The 20,573-nt window shown below is 38.8% G+C and overlaps 1 protein-coding gene across 5 annotated transcripts in view; it reads right to left on the bottom strand.

Moving 5' to 3' along the window:
* The window catches only part of EDAR (ectodysplasin A receptor), a 206,615-nt gene that overhangs the window by 62,798 nt on the left and 123,244 nt on the right, over window positions 1-20,573 (bottom strand). For all 5 annotated transcript variants that reach the window (XM_075336433.1, XM_075336432.1, XM_075336431.1 and 2 more), the window contains exons 2-5: window positions 19,046-19,119; window positions 17,209-17,331; window positions 16,191-16,372; window positions 14,946-15,031 (exon numbers count right to left, since the gene is read on the bottom strand). In XM_075336433.1, coding sequence (XP_075192548.1) covers window positions 14,946-15,031; window positions 16,191-16,372; window positions 17,209-17,331; window positions 19,046-19,096 — 442 coding nt within the window. In that variant the 5' untranslated portion in view covers window positions 19,097-19,119. The remainder of the gene's footprint in view (window positions 1-14,945; window positions 15,032-16,190; window positions 16,373-17,208; window positions 17,332-19,045; window positions 19,120-20,573) is intronic.

Genomic DNA, 20,573 nt, shown 5'->3' with positions numbered 1-20,573 from the left:
GGAAACCCATATAATACAGTTGTACTTTAAAGCTTGGGAAACCTTCAGAATTTTGTATTTTTGTACATAAATTTGACCTAAACAAAATCAGATTTTCACAGAAGTCCTAAAAGAAAATCAAGAGAACCAAATGATTCAAAAATTAGACTGTCATTTTTTTATTGCTGAAAATGATGATCCAATATCACATGTTTGTGATTGATAACAGTATGTGAACCTTTAGGATTAGAGATAATTTTGAAAGTGAAATCTGAAATTCTGAAGGATTCACAAACTTCCAAGCACCACTGTATATAGCCCAGTAACATGTTTATATATTTTTTCCCGAAATCTAATGATACCCATATATCCATGAGTAAATTTGCCCAAGCCTGCTGCTTTTGGTAGGATTAGGTAACAATTTGATGGGGTATTGATGATGTTGGAGAATAAAAAGAATCAAGCATACTGAATTTAAATGCTCCATCCTTTTGTTCTCATAGTATATAAACTGCTGCCAGAGGTGTCTGGCAATGGCTTACGCCTCTATTCCCTATGAGAACACAATCCCGCTTGACCAAGTGTGCTCATGTATGAAGAGTTGGATTTCATGGCTATTGGTAGATCTATTGTTCAGCTGGTAGCTATACGAGGTGTATGACCACTTTAATCTCATGCCATCCGGCACCCATATTAATAATTTTTTACTTCTAGTTGGAAAAGAACTGAACAAAAAGCTAGATGTATGAATCCAGTTATATGTTTTGTTGAGTTTTTTTTTAATAAGACAAGCTATCTTAAAAAGATTTTCCCACCACAGACATTGATGGCACGTGAAAGATCGGTGTTGAACTCTGCAGCTAAACCTTAAGTACTACAGACTATAGTCTATATAGTGAATGTGCTTCCTTTCCACTTCTGAGTACATGACCTTGCTTGATACATGAGGACATTAGTAGAACACTATTGATATGTGGTAGAAAGTAAATGAGATTTCCTTTATAAACAAGGGTCTACAGGTTAAGGGAGTGTAACACACAGCGATATCGCTAGCGAAATCACCCGCTCCTGTCGTTTGTGCGTCATGGGCAAATCGCTGCCCGTGGCGCACAAAATCATTTGGAGCAGTCACACGTACTTACCTGCCTAGCGACGTCGCTGTTGCCGGCGAACCGCCTACTTTCTAAGGGGGCGGTTGTTGCGGCATCACAGCGACGTCACTAAGCGGCCGCCCAATAGAAGCGGAGGGGCGGAGATGAGCGGGACGTAACATCCCGCCCACCTCCTTCCTTCCGCATTGCCGGCGGCCGCAGGTAAGCTGCAGTTCGTCGTTCCTGGGGTGTCACACATAGCGATGTGTGCTGCCTCGGGAACGACGAACAACCTGTGTGCTCAACAATCACCGTTTTTTTTTAAAAAGGAACGACGTGTCAATGATGGACGATAAGGTGATTATTTTCCATCGTTAACGCTCGTTCCTTGCTGTCACACGCAATGACGTTGCTAACGATGCCGGATGTGCATCACGGAATCCATGACCCCGGCGATATATCGTTAGATACGTTCTTGCGTGTAACGGGGCCTTAACTGTAAAGAAAAAAATCTCATCTGCAATAATTGCCAATAATTGTGTTGTAATTAATTCAGAGATCAAAAACTTAAAAATGTTTACCACCAGATTTGTAGCTTCTGCAATCAAGGTTTCATCCAACCTTGCAAAAGCCTGAAAAAGCCTGAAAAGGCGAATTCTAGGCTGGTCCTGGCTCAGGCTGTAGATGTTGTTTGTCTAGACTGCTCCAAGGCATTTGGTACTATGACAAATAAAAGGTTGGTACATGTGAAATTGTGGACACTGTGGGAAAGTATGTGTAACTTGGTCACAGTGGCAGGTGGCACATCGTAAGGGTCAGTATTGGGAACTTTTCTTTAAAATACATTTAATAAAAGTGCAGATGACTAACAGTGTAAAATTTCAATATTAGAAGAGGATAGTAAGCTCCATAATGTAATCAATGCAGAAGATGATTAAATAATATTACAGATGGATAATGGTTTCCTGGATGTTTTATCAGAGACATTGCAAATAAAGCTATGTGTTGAGGAAGAGTAAAAAATAAAAATATGTTTTAAATTGTAAAATTGCCACTGAAAGGGACTTAGGAATATAGGTATAAAGTAATCATAGCTTTAACAATAAGAGCCATGCAGCTGCTGCCAAGGCAAACAAAATAGTAGGATGCATCCAAAGAATCATACATGCTCATGACAAGAAATAGATTTGTCTCTGTATGAGTCAAAACATACATGGAGCCGTGGGGGAGATTTATGAAATTGCTTAGAAGAAAAATGGTCTTTGTTACCCATAGCAAGCAATCACAGTTCAGTTTTTAATAGTGCAATTAAAGATTTGAAAATGATCTGATTGGTTGCTCTAGGCAATAAATATTTTTCATTTAGACTGTATTAAAAAACTATTTTATTTATTTATTATGCTTATATAGCACCAACATATTCTACATCTCTCAAGTGTGGTAGGAAACCAGAGACCCTGAAGGAAACCCAAGGAAACATGGAGAGAACATACAAACTATTTGCAGATGTTATCTTTGGTGGGTTATGTTTCCAGGACTCCTCTAAACACTAACCACTGAGCTACAAAAGTAGGATTAGTTCTTACATTTTTGAGCACTTATTGAAACAAAAAATACAGACCATCTGCAAGATGTACAAAAAAAGAATGTTAAGGTGATTAAGCAAATGGTTGGAATGGGGTACCAAGTAGGATTAAAGAAGTTGGGGCTATTTAGTTGGGAGAAGGGATGGCTTAGATGGCAATAAGTATACTAAGTGTACTACTAAGTATAACAAAGTCAAGTATCCATATTTGTTCAATGATAAGTGATAAGCGAGCACTACCATGCTCAGGTGCTGGATACTTGTAATGAGCAATTGGATGCTCGGATGGGTGCGACTGGAGTACCTAGGTATAATGGAAGTCAATAAGGAACTCAAGCATTTTTCCGGGAAATCTTCCAGAAAAATTATCGAGTTCTCATTGACTTCCATTATACTTGGGTACTCGAATCATGCCCATTTGAGCACCTGACTGCTCATTAAAAGTACCAAGCACCTGAGCATGGTAGTGCTTGCTTATCATTAGTCATTATGAGTATCGAGCACCAGAGCATGGTATTGCTTGCTCATCACTAGTCATTACGAGTACCGAGCACCTGAGCATGGTACTGGTCGCTCATCACTAGTCATTATGAGTACCGAGCACCCGTGCATGGTACTGCTCACTCTTCACTAGTCATTATGAGTAACGAGCAACCGAGCATGGCAGTTCTCTCTCATCACTAGTCATTACGAGTACCGAGCACCCAAGCATGATACTGCTCACTCATCACTAGTCATTACAAGTACCGAGCACCCAAGCATGTTGGTGCTTACTCATCATTACCAATGATCTTTGATCCACAGATATTCTTGGCTATTGGGAAAACTGTTTTTTCCCAGTTATAATACAGTTAGTGGCTGCCTCTTGTGGAATTTGAATTCTTCTGAATCAACACTATAGAGTTATTAGTTATTAGTATTTGATGGACCTGTCTTTTTTACCTTACTAGGTATGTTACAGTGGGAAACCATAAGTTAAAAAATTCTCTGGAACATCTATAGTCGAGAGACACTTTTAAAATGTACAATGACTGCAATTTTATGCATTTGGAACAATGACTACAAAAGTGATATAAAAGAGATTTTACACATAACGTTCACCCAAAACTCACAGTATATATCAAATAAAAAATTAAGGTGACTATAAAATTATCTTCTCATAGTTTCACAGTGTTTAAGGCTGAAGGTAGACTTAAGTCCATTAAGTTCAACCCCTGATCTAACCTAACATGTTGATCCAGAGGAAGGCAAAAATCCCTCAGCAACTTATAGTAAAACTTTAATTTCTATGTTGAAATCCTCATCCGTTTGAAGTTTTAAATCACTTAGTGGATCCATAAAGGGATAAAGGGTGAAATTTAATTAAGCATAAACTTTAATTTAAAGGCTTTTTCACGTATTATACTTATTGAACTTTTTTCATTGATCTGATCTTTCATTGTCTTGTATATACCGTACTAATTTTTCAATGAAGCCTTAAAGATGGAGGTTGAACTCCTTTAGACACAATACTTTCCAATGACAAGTCTATGCCTCAGATTTTTCTTAAAACTGAGGTAGCTGTTCTAATTAGCTACTGGGACACGCAGAGCTTTTGTTTTAGGCATTTCTATGCAGGTTGTGACTGCGTGTGCGGTTTAGCACTAGGTGCCAAGCAAAGCACCTGCATAAGGAGGTAAACACACAGCTGCTACCTCCTAAATTTCATTTGTGAATGGCCCTGTGTTCCTCAGATGTGAAAAAAACAAAACCTAAGGTTTTAATGGATGCAGAAAATAAGTTAAGATGTGTGGCTGCATTCTTCACAGAACAATGTGTGCCTTGAAGACGGGAGGAGGGGTCACGCCTCAATAAATTCCACAGTGTATGTGCATGCTAATTACAAGTTCCAGGAATATTATGTGGGAGCAAAATTTGTTGTGAGGTAGATTTAGGCAAATTCCAAACAAAAGGAGAAGATGTTCTAAATGGGAAATGTTCCTTTCAAGCCACAAACCAAAGCAAATATACAGCAGGTTGCAATGAATGACATGAGCTTCCACACACCCATTTTTTTAAAGGAACCGTTCATTTAAATATGCTTCTGGAGTCTAATGAGTGCAATATATGGTATAATGTATATTTAACAGACAACACTCTGGTGATCTTCTATCCCAATAACCCATGGTCATTATTTTAGCCAGTGCTGTGCAGTTTACTAGAGATGTTCAAGTGGAATGAAATTGTGTAGGACTGCATGATGATGGGACAGCGAATGAAGGTTGGAGACCACTAATCTGGGGCACCACATTTTAACGTAGTGCAGTTTTGCTAAATTAAATGGGACAACTTATTATAAATTTGACCGGTTTGCTGTATCCCTCCTGGCAATGTGCAAGAAAATGGCACAAATCCAATGCACTAGATTTGTTATACGTTTACAACATTTTCAAAGGCATCTAGAAAAGGTGATGAGGATGGGGGTTGTTAAGATATGAAATGCATCAGATCAGTGTATGTTTTATGTAATATACTGGTTTAAATTAAGCCAGCCATATAATGAAGTCGACTTTGCAATGCTAAATGGTAAATGTTATTGATTGACAGTTGTTTAAAAGCTGGTACTCTGGTAGACACCATTCAAATGCACACAGAACAGTTAGTAATAGTGCAGATAGGCTGCCATTGTTTTAAGCAGCACAGGTCCTGTTTATTCTGGATGATGAGCTTCCTAGAATGATGATCTTTTGTACAAACCAAAAGATCATTTCACTCGATGAACAAATTAACATTTTACTTGTTAAGTGGGTGATCAGCAGCCTGCTTAGTCTGCACAAATATCATGAAGCGAGCATTCTTAAGCCTAGGTCACGCGTAGCGACGCAGCAGCGATCACGACAACGATCTGACCTTATCAGGATTGCTGCTGCGTCGTTACATGGTCGCTGGTGAGCTGTCAAACAGGCAGATCTCACCAGCGACCAGTGACCAGCCCCCAGCCAGCAGCGATGCGTGGAAGTGATGATGCGCTTGGTAACTAAGGTAAATATCGGGTAACCAAGCAAAGTGCTTCATTTGGTTACCCGATATTTACCTTGGTTACCAGCGCACACCGCTTAGCGCTGGCTCCCTGCACTCGTAGCCAGAGTACACATCGGGTTAATAAGCAAACCACTTTGCTTATAGTTACCCGATGTGTACCTTGGCTACGTGTGCAGGGAGCAGGCAGCCGGCTTCAAGAAGCTGCGGACGCTGGTAACGAAGGTAAATATCGGTTAACCAAGCCTTTGCTTGGTTACCCGATATTTATCTTGGTTACCAGTGTCCGCACAAGCTGGCTCCCTGCTCCCTGCACATTCAGTTCGTTGCTCTCTCGCTGTCAAACACAGCGATGTGTGCTTCACAGCGGGAGAGCAAAGACCAAAAAATGGTCCAGAATATTCAGCAACAACCGGCGACCTCACAGCAGGGGCCAGGTCACACAGTGACATCGCTAGCAAGGTCGCTGCTACAGCTCAGAAAATGGTGACTTAGCAGTGACGTCGTCGTCGTTGTGTGTGACATAACCATTAGGAATGCTCATTCCTGATAATCGTGCAGTATAAATTCATTTGATGCCTTTCCTGAATGTCATTGCTACAGTTTATATTATAGTCACTTTAAACAGTAAAGGCTGCTTTACATGCTGCGATCTCGCTAGCGAGATCGCTAGCGTGCGTACCCGCCCCCATCGTTTGTGCATCATGGGCAAACCGCTGCCCGTGGCGCACAAAATCACGCAGACCCGTCACACATAGTTACCTTCCTAGCGATGTCGCTGTGACTGGCGAACCGCCTCCTTTCTAAGGGGGCGGTTAGTTCGGCGTCACAGCGACGTCACTAAGCGGCCGCCCAAAAGAAGCGGAGGGGCGGAGATGAGCGGGACCTAACATCCTGCCCACCTCCTTCTTCATTGCCGGCGGCCGCAGGTAAGGTGAGGTTCCTCGTTCCTGCGGTGTCACTCATAGCGATGTGTGCTGCCGCAGGAACGACGAACAACATCGTACCTGCAGCAGCAACGATAATTGGGAATAGGGGGGCATGTCACCGACTAGCGATTTTGAACTTTTTTGCGATGATTCAAAATCGCTCATAGGTGTCACACGCAACGACCTCGCTAACGTGGCCGGATGTGCGTCACAAATACCGTGACCCCAACGACATCGCTTTAGCGATGTCGTAGCGTGTAAAGCGGCCTTAAATCTATCCATGTGTACTATTGAGCACAAAAGTAGAAACTTGGGCAAACATATCATTGGTGCATCCTGTGCGGCTCATTACTGCCTTCAAAGCAGGTGAAATTGTGCATTATGATGAGCACTTGAGCTTCAAAAGGCCCATATACTGTTCTTACAGAGGGGCCTAAGAGGTAAGGGGTCCACTACTATCTCCAAAGCAAGTGGAATTGTGCATTATGATGAGCTTTTGCACTGCAAAGGCTCATATACTGTTCTTGTACATGGGCCCAAGAGGTAAGGGGGCTACTTCAACCTCTAAAGCAGGTGGAATTGTACATTATAATGAGCTCTTGCACTTCAAAGGCCCATATATTGTTCTTTTATAGGTGCCCAAGAGGTATGGGGGCCATGTCTACCTTCAAAGTATGAGGAATTGTGCATTATGATGAGCTGTTGCATTGCAAAGGACCCATAGGCTGTTCTTGCACAAAGGCCCTTTTCTGTCTGTGTTCCCAAGTGGGTATAAATGTACTATATTTAATTACAGTGGACTTTCAAGCTATCAGCATATTGCATAGATGGGAACACTTATGGTACAAGAAGCACTACTTTTTAGTGGGCAGTCTTTATGCTAAAAATCAAACTAAATGAAAATCTTGAATCACCAGGACATTGAAAGGGTTGTTCGGGATCAATACAAGATCAGCTATAGTCCAACATCTAGCATCCCCACCAATGAGCTGATATCTGCTTATACAGTGGCTGGATGGAACCTATGCGTGGAACAGACAGCTCAATTGTTTAGCAGTCATTTAGGAGTACTGTACTTTTTTCTCCCATTCACTTGTTTAACTGGTCTGTTGATCTGTTGCTGATGCAGATATCAATTCATTGGTGAGGAAGAAGGGCAGGTGTGGGACCCCGACCATTGTCATACTCATCCTCATATGGATAGGTAATAATATTGAAGACAACCTATTTTCAAAGTACTTTTTATGTTGTCTAGCTGTTTTCCCACAATTGTGATCTATTTTAGGATGGCCATGGATGTTGGATTTAAAATTAAATAAAATATATATATATATATATATATATATATATATATATATATATATATATATATATATATATATACATCATCTATATAATATCTATCTATCCATCTACACACATATATATATATATATATATACATATATATATATGTATATATATATATATATATATATATATATATACAGAGAGAGAGAGAGAGACTCTATAAGATAAGTGTTACCTGGATTGCCTGACTGAACAGAATTAGTGATGGGTGATCACTGCCATGCTTGGGTACTTGACTTCCATTATACTCGGGTACTGTAGTCGTGCCCGTCAACGCGTCCAACTGCTCACTACAAGTACTGAAAACCCGAACATGGTTGTGTTCACTCATCACTAATCAGAGTGTTTACAGCGGAGTGTAGTGGACCGCAAGCTATCTTATGTGTATGGACAGCGGTTGGGCATATACTACCGCCGATATATAATTTGTGCATAGCTACACTTTGCAGCCACAGTTAGCTGACATAGAGATGAGTGAGATGCTTATCTGGTAACACTAGACGAGTAATGTCTTCCAGATTGTATATGAATTAGCACTCATCAAGAGGAAGAAAAACCCATAGAAAAGCTAGTATGAGATAATTTCATCCGTCTGTAGGAGCGGTGTTTGGCATGATTATTTCCCATAGAGCATTAGCTGTAAGGCCTGGTACATTGCATTTATGCAGTGTATCCAGGAGTTGCATTTGAATCCCCCCAAAAATGTATTTCAGGCAAACCCCCAACAGAGCCACAACACACAAATGGAGTTCTATTGGACTCAGAATATGCTTAATTCCTCCAACAATGTGTCTCTCTTCAGATGAAGAACCGGTCAGCTCGGAAAAAGCTATTTACTTACAGATATAGGGTTAATCTGCAGGTAAATAGTGCTACCATACCTCCCGGGCTCTATACTGAAAGTGTGGCTACCAACAAAATATTGACCTATTAACTTCTGGGAGCCACCGACTTTCAGTCATAGGCGTGGGCATGGGGAGATTATGGTCACTGATCACAGCAACGCTTACTATGAGCAACTTCTATAGACACACCCTAGAACTTGGATTTACAGCATGCTATGCACACATGTGCTGCACTACTGGCTGTCAGTCAAAGTGCTGGGGCATGCAGTATCTTGCAGCTATCGCTCAAAGAATATTGAGCAGTGTTGTAAATGGTGACTGTAGCCGCTCCGTACTCGCCCCCATGACTGAAAGCCAGTGGCTTCTGGGAGGAAATAAGTTAATTGACTCCTGGTAACTGCATTGCTAACAAGCACTCTAATGCTATTTACCTGAAGAGTATGCCTACATCTTCAAGTAAACAATGTTTCCAAGATGATAAGTTCCTTTTAAATGAGATCACTAATAGCTAAAATGTTGTGTCTACATATTATTTCTTCTGTGCTTTAATTTTACTGATTTCAAGGTCTAGCTTTGCAATATTGTAAGAATGAATGCTTTTTGATTTCATACAGGTGGGATATATACATCTGTGATCTTTATGGAGAACACTGCGTGATTCTTGGTGTAATATTATACTAATGACTTATTAAGTAGAAGACTGCGCTGTGATTTGTTATGACATTTATTGATTGTTTACATTGACATATTAAGAAGATAATAGATGCTGAGATGATTAGCTGTTATAGGTTAGTATTGTTATTGTTCTGGCATAGTACAAGATGTGACGGACAATCTATGAGTTGTGGAATGTGACACAAGGACAAACAGTGACGATCTGATTTTCAGTTTCTCTTAATACACTTTGGACGTTTGTGTGGTCTTTTTTTCTTCTTGAAACCTGAGAAGAAAACAAAATACATGCAGTGAGGAAGTGTGGGGTTTGTTAAGAAGTGGGTTATCTTAGGAACTGACTCCATGTAACTGGGAGACTTCCCTGAGCTGTTTCCGCAATTTCAGGAGAAGATCAATTAGATAGGTGGTAAGTCAATAGGGAAAAACCGGTAGAAGTTAGAACTCAAAAAGTAAGTCATGATTAGAGTTCAACGTTGAGGATATACTTAGCATGCAAGAGCAAAGACAGAGTCACAACCATATGATTCTTGACATTATTAAGTGATTACTAATTTGTTTAATTCTGTTTTCCTGAAAATTCTTTTTTTTAAATATACAAAGCTGAAAAAAGAATCTTGGAACTGTAATCCGGCCTCCATTGAGCACCATACAACCAGGTCAAGTGCCTTTGCTGGTCATGATGTGTCATAGTCCTTTAATTTGCTTGGAATTTTAGATTTCTTTTTAAATTGCCCTTTTTTTTGTAGGAGAACTTAAACATTTTATAAAACCACTACTCCCCCCAACACCTAAAGAAGATTCCCCTATTTCAGAGTATATAAGGGGCAGGAAATGTCTGGCATATACAAGAAGCAAAGGCCTGTGAGATGCATACAGGACAAAGAGAATAAGACAAATGAGAATTTTGTAGCAAAACCGCAATTCCTCTTTTCCCTCTAATCCAGAATCCATAAAACATTTAATAAGACCCAAAGGAGACAAAGAACACAGATATACAGTACTGTATTACATCTTCCTCCGCTCCAAGTGGAAAATCAAGATGTGCTATTACCGTACCACTAATCCCTTTCTTTCAGCTACTAGAAACCTGGAATTCTGTATTTACTTCTATCTTTGCCCACTTTTAGCCAGCGCACTTTATATACATTGGCTTTTTGCTATGTATTCTGGTTTGAGTCATTTCGAAGGCTTGAAGTACATCTGTCCAGTATTAAATTTGAACAATCTTTGAAGAAACGTTTTGACCTTCATTTCAATTCGCAGTCATGTCAAAGATAGAAAGATTCCTAAACCACAGACAGTTTGTAAACTTATATTTAAGCTATAAAAAAAGAGAATACACTTTGATATAGATAATGTGACCTTGGGCTACAATGCAGATTTTTTATTGGTGTTGTGCGTACAATAATGTGAAATGTGAAGGATATCAATGTGCTAGATAGTGAACCAACACGTCCATAATGCGTCAAGAAAGGAACACCGGATATTATGCTGAAAAAACAGTATGATCTCAGAAGATGAAACTTAGCCTACAAGCTATAAAGAAAAATATTTAATTTTACCAAGGATTAACCAAGCTGTTTCATGCCAGGCAAACAAATGAAACACTTTAAGCTTAATAAACTGCTGCATCAATCCTTTATGTTACGCATCTAATGACATCCAGATTAGAATGAACCTCTTACTTCCATCTGATGATGGTACATATTGCATGCTATCATTGCATGATTAGTGAAAGCTTGAAAGAAAACATGGGAAAGTAGAATGGCATTCCATATGCTGATTTCTTGATAATTCTGTATCTCATCATCAATGAAGACCATTAAGTTGGTTGCACGCTTGCGAAGAAGAATGGTTTGGAAGTTCAAACACTAAAGGTTTGTAGAGCTAAACACTGACAAATGGCATACATGTTATGTTCTCTCCGTACAAATTGTCTACTTTCCATACATGTCCTCTCCCAGTGTCAGCTGTGTAGTCCTTTATGCAACGATGCCGGCAATTTATGGGGTTCCAATTCTAACCTTGCTAAAATAAAGCTCTTCTCATGTCTACAGTCCCTGCACTAGATTCTTAGCAATAAATGTCCCACACATGCATCACACATATATCTAGTCCACCTCCATTTTATCCAATTGATTCCAGTTTCAATTGAAAACTGGGATACTCTCCATGTAATTTTAGGCAGGTTTTTTTCATTTTTTTGTCTGGTGCACACTACATCTGTTTATACTCTTGTTACCCCAAGTGAGAGCCATTTAAACATTGCAAGCATCTCGTATTGGGCCAAGTACTGAGTGTACCCGAACACAATGATGCTCAAGTGAGTGGTCAGCATACATTGAGCACTCAAACTCCGTTTTTTTGTAAAGTCTGTGTTTGGTACGAACTCTGAACCTCGGGTTCTCTCATCTCTACTAGAGATGAGGGGACCTGTGGAAGTTCGGTTCTGCAGGTTCAGCCGGACTTAAATAAACTTTGGTTTGGGACCCTGACTTGACTTGAACCCCAATGCAAGTCACTAATTGGGCAATTCTGGTCTCCGCCCACATGCAGCCAGCCATAAACAGAACACTTTCAGGAGGAGGTAGGCAGAAATTTATTTTTAACACACTATATGCGATCACGCTGTAGTTACCCCCCAGTACAAGCAATTCAGACACTGCAAGCAGCTCTGACTGGGCTGAGCAGTGAGCATACCCAAGCACAGAGATGTTCATGCGAGTGGTTTTCATACGTTAAGCACCCAAACTTTTAACTGTTTTTTTTTGTAAAGTCTGTTTTTGGTACAAACACTGAACTTCGGGTTCGCTCATCTCTACTTCAGACACATATTCTCACATCACTGTGAATTCTGTGTGGATGTAATGATGAATGCGATTGACCTAATTATGTAAAGAATCTTCTGAACATCTTATACTTTGTATATAGTATGTTTTCCTCTGAGACAGTAACATGTAAAAACATATTATCCTAAATTTGACAAATTGGGTAAACACTGCAATGCGGTAATGTTTCAGACCAATACACTATGGTAATTTTGAACCCTGTTGTGATAATCAACAAAATGTAAATTATGTTTGGGCAGAACTTCCAGAACATGTGCAGGAGAGATGTACAACTTCTTTAAGATTTTGGTAGGGGTTCATGTTGAACTAAACTAATTATCTTCTTCTAGCTCCTCAAGCCTCAAATAATCAATCTGATACCATACTGGTAGCACAGTAACATACATGCCATTCTGGCATATATCAACCAATGTTGGGACCAATTCACATTTCAGGAAAAATAGGTGCAGGTCATGACATCCAAAGTAGCTGGCATATGTAAGGCTAGTATGTGTTACCATTTACCAGGAGCGGACACAGACAGAAGGCCCTTGTGCAAGAACAATATATTGGCCCTTTGCAGTTATTAACTCATCGTAATGCTCCTAGTGGACCCTTATCTCTTAGGCCCCTGCGGCTGCACAGGTTGTACCAATGGTCCGCCCTAGACATTTCTTAGAACCTAGCTACAGGCATACCGCACGCATATAAAAATAGACTGCATGCAAGAAATACATTTTTTGTGAAATCCACGTATTACAAAGCTATTGCCAGCATCTAATGTGCATGGCTAAAGCTGTCTCGTTCCCTAATGATTTACATCAGGGAAAAAAGGGTGAGGCATGTTGGATTTTAACAAGTTTAAGGGTATGTGCACATGTTGAGTATTTACAGATTTGTTTGCTGCAAAAAAACAGAGTATTGGCAGAAAAATCACCGTAAAATATGCATTTTTTGAGTTTTATTTGCAGTTTTCCTCATTATTTGAACGGTTGAAAAATGCTGCAAAAAACTCTGAAGGAATTGGCATGTTGCAGATATGAAAAAACGCTTTGAAGACTCAAATCTGCAAGGAAAAAATAAGCGGCGTATGCATGAGACTTCAGAAATCTTATTCACTTTGCTAGTACTGTAAAATGCTGCATTTTTCTGCTGAAAAAATATGCAGAAAAAAGTGACAAAAATGTAAAGTCCTTCTTCTCTGTTTTTCCATAAGCTATAGGCTTCACCTGACCCTTGTGGCAACTGCTTATTCCCATTTCCCTAAAGAAACAGGATACACATTGTGTAGAGATACTCATTTTCTATTAGCTGTCAATTTGTGCATGTCATGTATTTTGTGATATCATGTATAAAAACATTCCTATGAACTAAATGCAATGCAGAAAGAAATTAAACATATATCTAATAAAGGATCAATCCTATAATGACCACGTTGACATGTATGATTATAGGACAATATATTTGCATTAACATATGTATTAAAATTAATATTTAAAAAACCTAATAATAAAAAGTAACCAGCACATATATCAGATTACTCTGAACCTCTTATCTTGTGGTCAGTGCATTGTAATCTGTAATCTTATCTGCTTTAGATATAAGAGAAATCCAATGAATCATGTTTGAACTTGGCTATATTATATTTCATATAACCAGTAACATAAAATATTCATATATATTTGATCAATCTACTAAAAGCTATTGTATAAGAACTATATAGTATATCTTGTATTCAGTTTTTGACAAGTTATCAATCTTCTGAGCCCATATGTGGTCGCCAGCACTCTCTTTCTATCACTGTATGTGGCACCATCTAATATGGAGCTTTTAAGGCTCATAATTAAAATCTAATTTTTTTTTGTCAGTGCTTACAATACACATTCTAATTATGTAATCTAAAAGTTAGAGCAACCCTCTAGTTCTTTGTCACCGACTTTTGATGCCCATTGAGCATTGGGTAGTTGGAGAATTATTGTTGCCATTTTAGGGTAGAGAAGATCTGGGTCTTGGACGGTGTATTGTTGCCATTTGGGGTAGAGAAGAAGTGGTTCTAGAATGCTGAATTGCTGTCATGTTAACCATGTTTGGGTAGAGAAGAGATGGCTCTAGAATCGTGTAATACTGCCATTTGAGGGTCCAGAAGCGTCGGCTCTAGAATGGTGTATTGCTGCCCCGTTGGGGTAAAGAAGAGGTTGCTCCAAAATGGTGCATTGCTGCCATGTTAGTCATGTTATGGTAGACAACAGGTGGCTTTAGAATGATGTCTTGCTTTCATGTTAGGGTAGAGAAGAGGTGGCTCTTGAATGGTGTATTGCTGCCATGTTGGGGTAGAGAAGAGGTGGCTCTAGAATTGTATGTTGCTGTCATGTTGGGGTAGAGAAGGAGTGGCTCTAGAATGGTCTATTGCTGCCATGTTGGAGTAGAGAAGAATTGGCTCTAAAATGGTGTATTGCTGCCATATTGGGGTAGAGAAGAGATGGCTCTAGAATGGAATGGTGGATCCTATGTGTTCATTGAATTTTTCAAAGACACCCTTGGAATATTAATTACTTTCAATATTTGTTTTTTGGAAATACAGTATTACTTTTACTCCAGAACTACTAATAATAGAATAATTTAAAAAAGAATATTGGCTTACTTACATTCCTTGACATTCGGAGGTGCTGCGGTGCAAGGCTGACAAACCATTTCATGAACACTTTTAGGGCGGCTCTCTAACAAGTAGAATCTGGTTTGAGGATCAAAATTTTAACATGTTTAAAATATTTAATAAGAAAGATTACATTCATAATATATGTCTGATTATATTGAAAACTTCCATTGCATGGTTCCAAACATTAAATGGTCTCTCAGTTGAATGAGACTATATGATGCTGAACTGCAGAGTCAGGCATAGCCACGGGAACAGATGGACCACTGAGATGTTGTAACAATAAAGACTGCTCCATAGTGCTCCTCAGTGGGGTCTTGGATCAATCAAATGTTGATGACTGATCTTTAGCATAGGCCATTAATGTCGATTATAGAGAGCCAATCTAGTGTTCATTACAAAATCCAATGAAGAATACAAAGATCAATAATATAAAAAAATCCTGACTATAAATATATCTCGAAAATTGATTTTTATATTAACATGTCTATGTCTGCAAGTACCCCATTGAATGTAGTGACAAGTACGTATAACAGTTCAGCCAAATTAACTGGAAAAAGGGAAGCATGCTTCCTCCTGCATATACCAATGTGATTGTGTTTTTATGGCTTTCACAACTATGCTTTCAAAACACAGTGTTCTAAAACATAGCTGTCATGAAATAAATTCTGTTTTTTTTCAATGACATAGCACCACGCTAGTCTATGTGTTGAGTCTGTTGTGTTGCAGTTTTGCCATATACACATTGACAAATGCATGGCACTGTTTCTTGACAGAATGCAGACCATTTTTTCTTTAGAGATGAGCGGACCCGTGTAAGTTCGGTCTGGTGGCTTCAAGCGGACTTTGGATAAAGTTTGGTTTTGGACCTGGACTTGACCTGAAGCCCAATGAAAGTCACTAATTGGGCAGTTCAGATTTCCACCCACATGCAGCCAGCCATAAGCCATAAAAAGATCCCTTCCAAGGGCAGGTGGGCAGGGTTTTTCCATTTTTTGGGGGGCTGCACATTCCATGTAATCATACTGGTGTTACCCCCAGTGCGAGCCGTTCAAATACTGCAAGCGGCTCACACGGGACTGAGGACCGAGCATTCCCGAACACTGAACACTGAACCTTGGGTTCGCTCATCTCTACTCATCTCTAAATATAACCTGTTTTGTAGATTTATCCTATTTTAGGAAACTTTAGGACATTGTTAAAATGTATTCTATATGTTCATGTTAGATACTCTTACCCTGGAAGGCAGGGTCCACACTCAGCATCATTCTTAGAGTCTCCTGGATTTAAAACTGTGGCTCGGAAGAATATCTCGCAATCCTTGTGCCGCCTGCATATTTGGTAGCCTCCTTTTGAATACTTGTCGGGTGGACAGGGAGTACAACAATAGTCTTCATCTTTAGTTCCATATCCACAGGACTAAATGGCAAAGAATAATTATATACTAGGAAAACTGAAGCAAACCAATATTTAATTTTAGAGACTCATTTACTATTTTAAACTAGTCTTCTATGTGACCCTGCAGGTAGTATAGGAAAGAAGACAATAGAAATATAGGTTTCCTTTGATTCAGTATTTTTATCCAAAATGCTGTTCATGTCCAGCCATAACTCCTATAAAGAGCCAATGAGTCGTGTTTCTCCCTTCAAGGAGGTTGACTATTCACTCTGCAGGGGTACTCATAGAGAAAGAGCTGTCAACAAATGTGTGTGCATTGGGGAAGTACGACTGGTTCGCTAAATCTATGAGAAAATGTCTGCAATTCATTATATCTTCCTATGTAACTTTTACATTCAGTAATCTTTATACATCTGGCAACAGGAACATCTATAAAAACAACGAAGGACAGTCAACAGCTCAGAAATATCAGTCTCTTGTAAAGACCAGCAGATGTATAATGTTGGGCCCAACCGGATCAGTGAGGGTGTTGCTTGGTAGGGAAATCCACCAATAAATAAATTAACCATGGTTCCATGAAATTGACATATCACCATTTTTAAAATAAGCAAACCTTAAGGCCCCATCATACACAAAGATAAATCTTTGGCAGATCTGTGGTTGCAATGAAATCATGGACATATTGTTCCATTTATACACAGCCAACCTGGCACTGATTGTCCACAATTTCACTGCAACCACAGATCTGCTGCAGATTTATTTCTATGTGTGACAGGGCCTTTACCCCTTAAATATTATAAATGTGTTTATTGACATTGTAACAGAAAGGCATTGTGCTGACTAGACAGGGTACTTACATAATTTGGCTCTTCTCCTGGTTCACACATTGGACAGCTATGGCACAAACCTGTTGTCAGGTTATAATATTCATTTTCACCACAATTCGAGTATTCAGCAAGAGCTGAATACACAAAAGACACCTGCAGTAGTAAGAGGAAACAATAAGACCATATATTAAGATGGAGTATTTTCTACAATCTACCACTGACGATTATGTGTTCTCAAATTAGTATTTAATTTCTGATACAGGTAAATATATATCTTTGTACCGTGTTAGCCAGTAGAGATAAAAAAAATATTTAAAAGAACTGAGTGTCCTCAGTGGTTGATACCACATAAAAAGGTAGCGGCCACTGAGGACTCTCAGTTCTTTTAAACAATTTTGTTTATTTAATCTCTGATATCAAACCTTTCTGGGAAACCATATTAACCAAACCCACCAATTTCTGTAGAACTGTTGACTTTTTTGTGTAGTGGTCATCTCTTGTCTCTTCCTCAAGAGATGATGATGGAGGAAAGAAGATTACATTTCATGTTATTGTGGAGAAATTATCACCAGATTCATTCGGAAACAGTTTACTACCTTGTCCCCAATGAAAATATATGAACAGATAGCTCAATGAAGCGCGCATATGTGCATGTGAGGGTTGGGAAAAATAGCTGTTGATATAACAGCTATTAATAGTGTAGGACCACTTTTCAAAAGAAGGTTAAATCCTCTTAATCCAGAGATGATTACATTATTTTACACGATTATGTAATTTATTAATGTTCAATATTCTAAAATTCTGAACTAGAATTGGGTCAGTTCCCAAAATGTTTAGAGAGAAAGATAAGTAATGCCAATGCATGGTGTCTCCAAGTCTTTAGTAGAAGGCAATTAAATTAAGAGGTTGTCTAGGACAATTATATTGATTAAATCAGTTCCCTTTGAAGTCAAAGGAAGTTTAACTGCAGTACCTATAAGTGGCCACTACACAAAGTACAGAGCCTCCAATCTCCATACACTGTATAGAACCGGTGGCTGCGGAAGCTGGTAATGTTTGATCCATGGAATCTAGATTTTAGGCCCCCACTGATTTCATCTTGATGACCTATCCTATTAACTGATCTGACATTGATGACCTATTAAATATTTTTATTCCTTCATATTTTCTTTTTGTTTTTATACTGCATACTACAACTGTTTACTGCTGTCTTACACTTCCTGTCACCTACATAGGTGATATCGGATCTCATAAGACGTTTGTATTATGAACATGCAAACAATTATATAACTTTCTGTTGAGGTCACCAGTAGAAAGAAATAGTTGCCAGAACACAAACCTACAGAATACCCACAGTTTGCAGATTGATGTTTGGGGTTACAGCCAATGTTGTGTTGTGTGATCCAGCCTATTACTTTTTCTATACAGCCATAATCATAGGGTCCTGTCAATCAAGCAGGAGAACCCACCCACTTACGAACCAGTAAGGCACTCCTGAAAAGGCATGTTAAGAAAAAAAACTTTAAAGTGCTCATACCCTTTATGTATTAGCCGACAGTCTTATGTGAATAAGGGGCGTCTGATGGACCCCTGACTTCAGATGTCAAAGGAAATAAGGATGCAACATATTGGATTTTAAAATGGTTCATTATGGTTTTCCAATGGGAGGTATGTGACAGCAACTCTACCTCTTGCTAAAGCTGGTAGAACAAATTTATAAGAGATGGTATGGAAATATACCTGTGACCCAAATGAACAATTATTTTATGTGGATGGGAAGTTTCAGTGTGGCAACATACGTATACATATGCAATTGCCTCCAAAATATTAATAATGACTTAATGCTATAAAAACATTGTATACATACCATTAAAAATGGGAATATATGGATCAATTTTCTGTCACCTTGTTTGCTCATATTACTGATGCGGTATGTGACACCTATATAAAAAAAAATACTTTTATTACTCATTAATAAGATTTATAAATCATATTTTATGTAAAATAACATTTTCAAATTCTTATTTGCCAATTGGCTGTAATGGATCTAATATTGGCGGTAGAGCCGAACATTTCCATATTACATTGTTCTTCGGAGCTCCCTTTCATGTGGGATCTTCTTCCACTTTGACTATAGTTTTACTTTAACTGACAGTTTACTAGGATGATCAGAGATTATCTCTTAATACATATACTTTTCCTTCTACCATGCTTTGAGCTATAAAACTAGTTATGACAGGCTTTGAAGGTAACATTAAGCCGCTCCGTAAGCCAACTTGTTGAAAAGAAATTACTCTTGGATCGACACAGAGCAATAGGTGCCAAATCCAAACTTCCTATCAAAGTTTTTTACTTAGATTTTTTTTTTTGCTTTAAGTGAAATGGAGTCTTTTCCTTAATAATGTAAATTGTGCACTTATTTCACAGAAGTATGTTTAATCAGGCTAATGTCTGTACCCACCTTAGGTTGATTACATTGAGGTGGTGCCAAAGGTGTGTAATTAATAGATATTTGTTTAACCAGGCAATAGAAACAGACAAAGAAAATGCATTTGTGCTACAGTGTTGTGTAAGACGACCAACTGCCTATATTCACCCCTCAGCACGTCCTAACACTATTCTGTAGTAATAAAGCATATTGTTTGGACACTAATGTGCTTGTGCATGACTATAATTACAGAATATAAGCCAATCATATTAGGCTTATACCGCAATAACTGATTTATGAAAGGTCCTAGGTCAATGCCAGTTGTTCCTATGGAGCTCCACCATGATAATCTATACCGATAGTAAGCTTTTGGATGAAGACTAAACGACTACAGAAGGAAGTTGTGGTGAAAAAAAGAACATCCTCAGGGTATAAGGTTAATTCCAGGTGCATATCATTAATACTGGAGGGGTAAGTTCTGCCCACGCGTCTAGCCACGGAGAACGCCTGCTCACTGTGTCTGCAGGCATTATATGCACTGATAAGACAACCGCATTTTAAATAAAAATGCATTGTAATCAATCTACTTTTTATCACACCCTCACTGACAGAGTACTTATGTGATCTGCCTGTATGCTTTCTGACTGCATACAATGCTATAAAATAGTCCTACATGTAGTTTATTAACCCATTATTTCATTGTACCATGTAAAATAAAAAATGTAACATAAAAATAAAGTATTTTGCCATACATACTCCTTACCAGTTGGTTCTGCAGAACCTTATTTATGATGCGGAGTATAAGTTTTAGCTATGTGATGCAGGAGGAGAAGACATCATTAGCAGGAATTTGTTAATGGACCTGAGCTATTTACAAGACTTGACCCCTGCTTAGCCTCTTGTCTCCTACCATCACCACCAGTAGTCATCACATTCATTACCAAACAGTAATATCAGCTTTATAGAT

The sequence above is a fragment of the Anomaloglossus baeobatrachus genome, chromosome 2 (assembly GCF_048569485.1).
Source record: "Anomaloglossus baeobatrachus isolate aAnoBae1 chromosome 2, aAnoBae1.hap1, whole genome shotgun sequence".
NCBI lineage: Eukaryota > Metazoa > Chordata > Amphibia > Anura > Aromobatidae > Anomaloglossus > Anomaloglossus baeobatrachus.
This window is presented reverse-complemented; position numbering and strand designations above follow the sequence as displayed.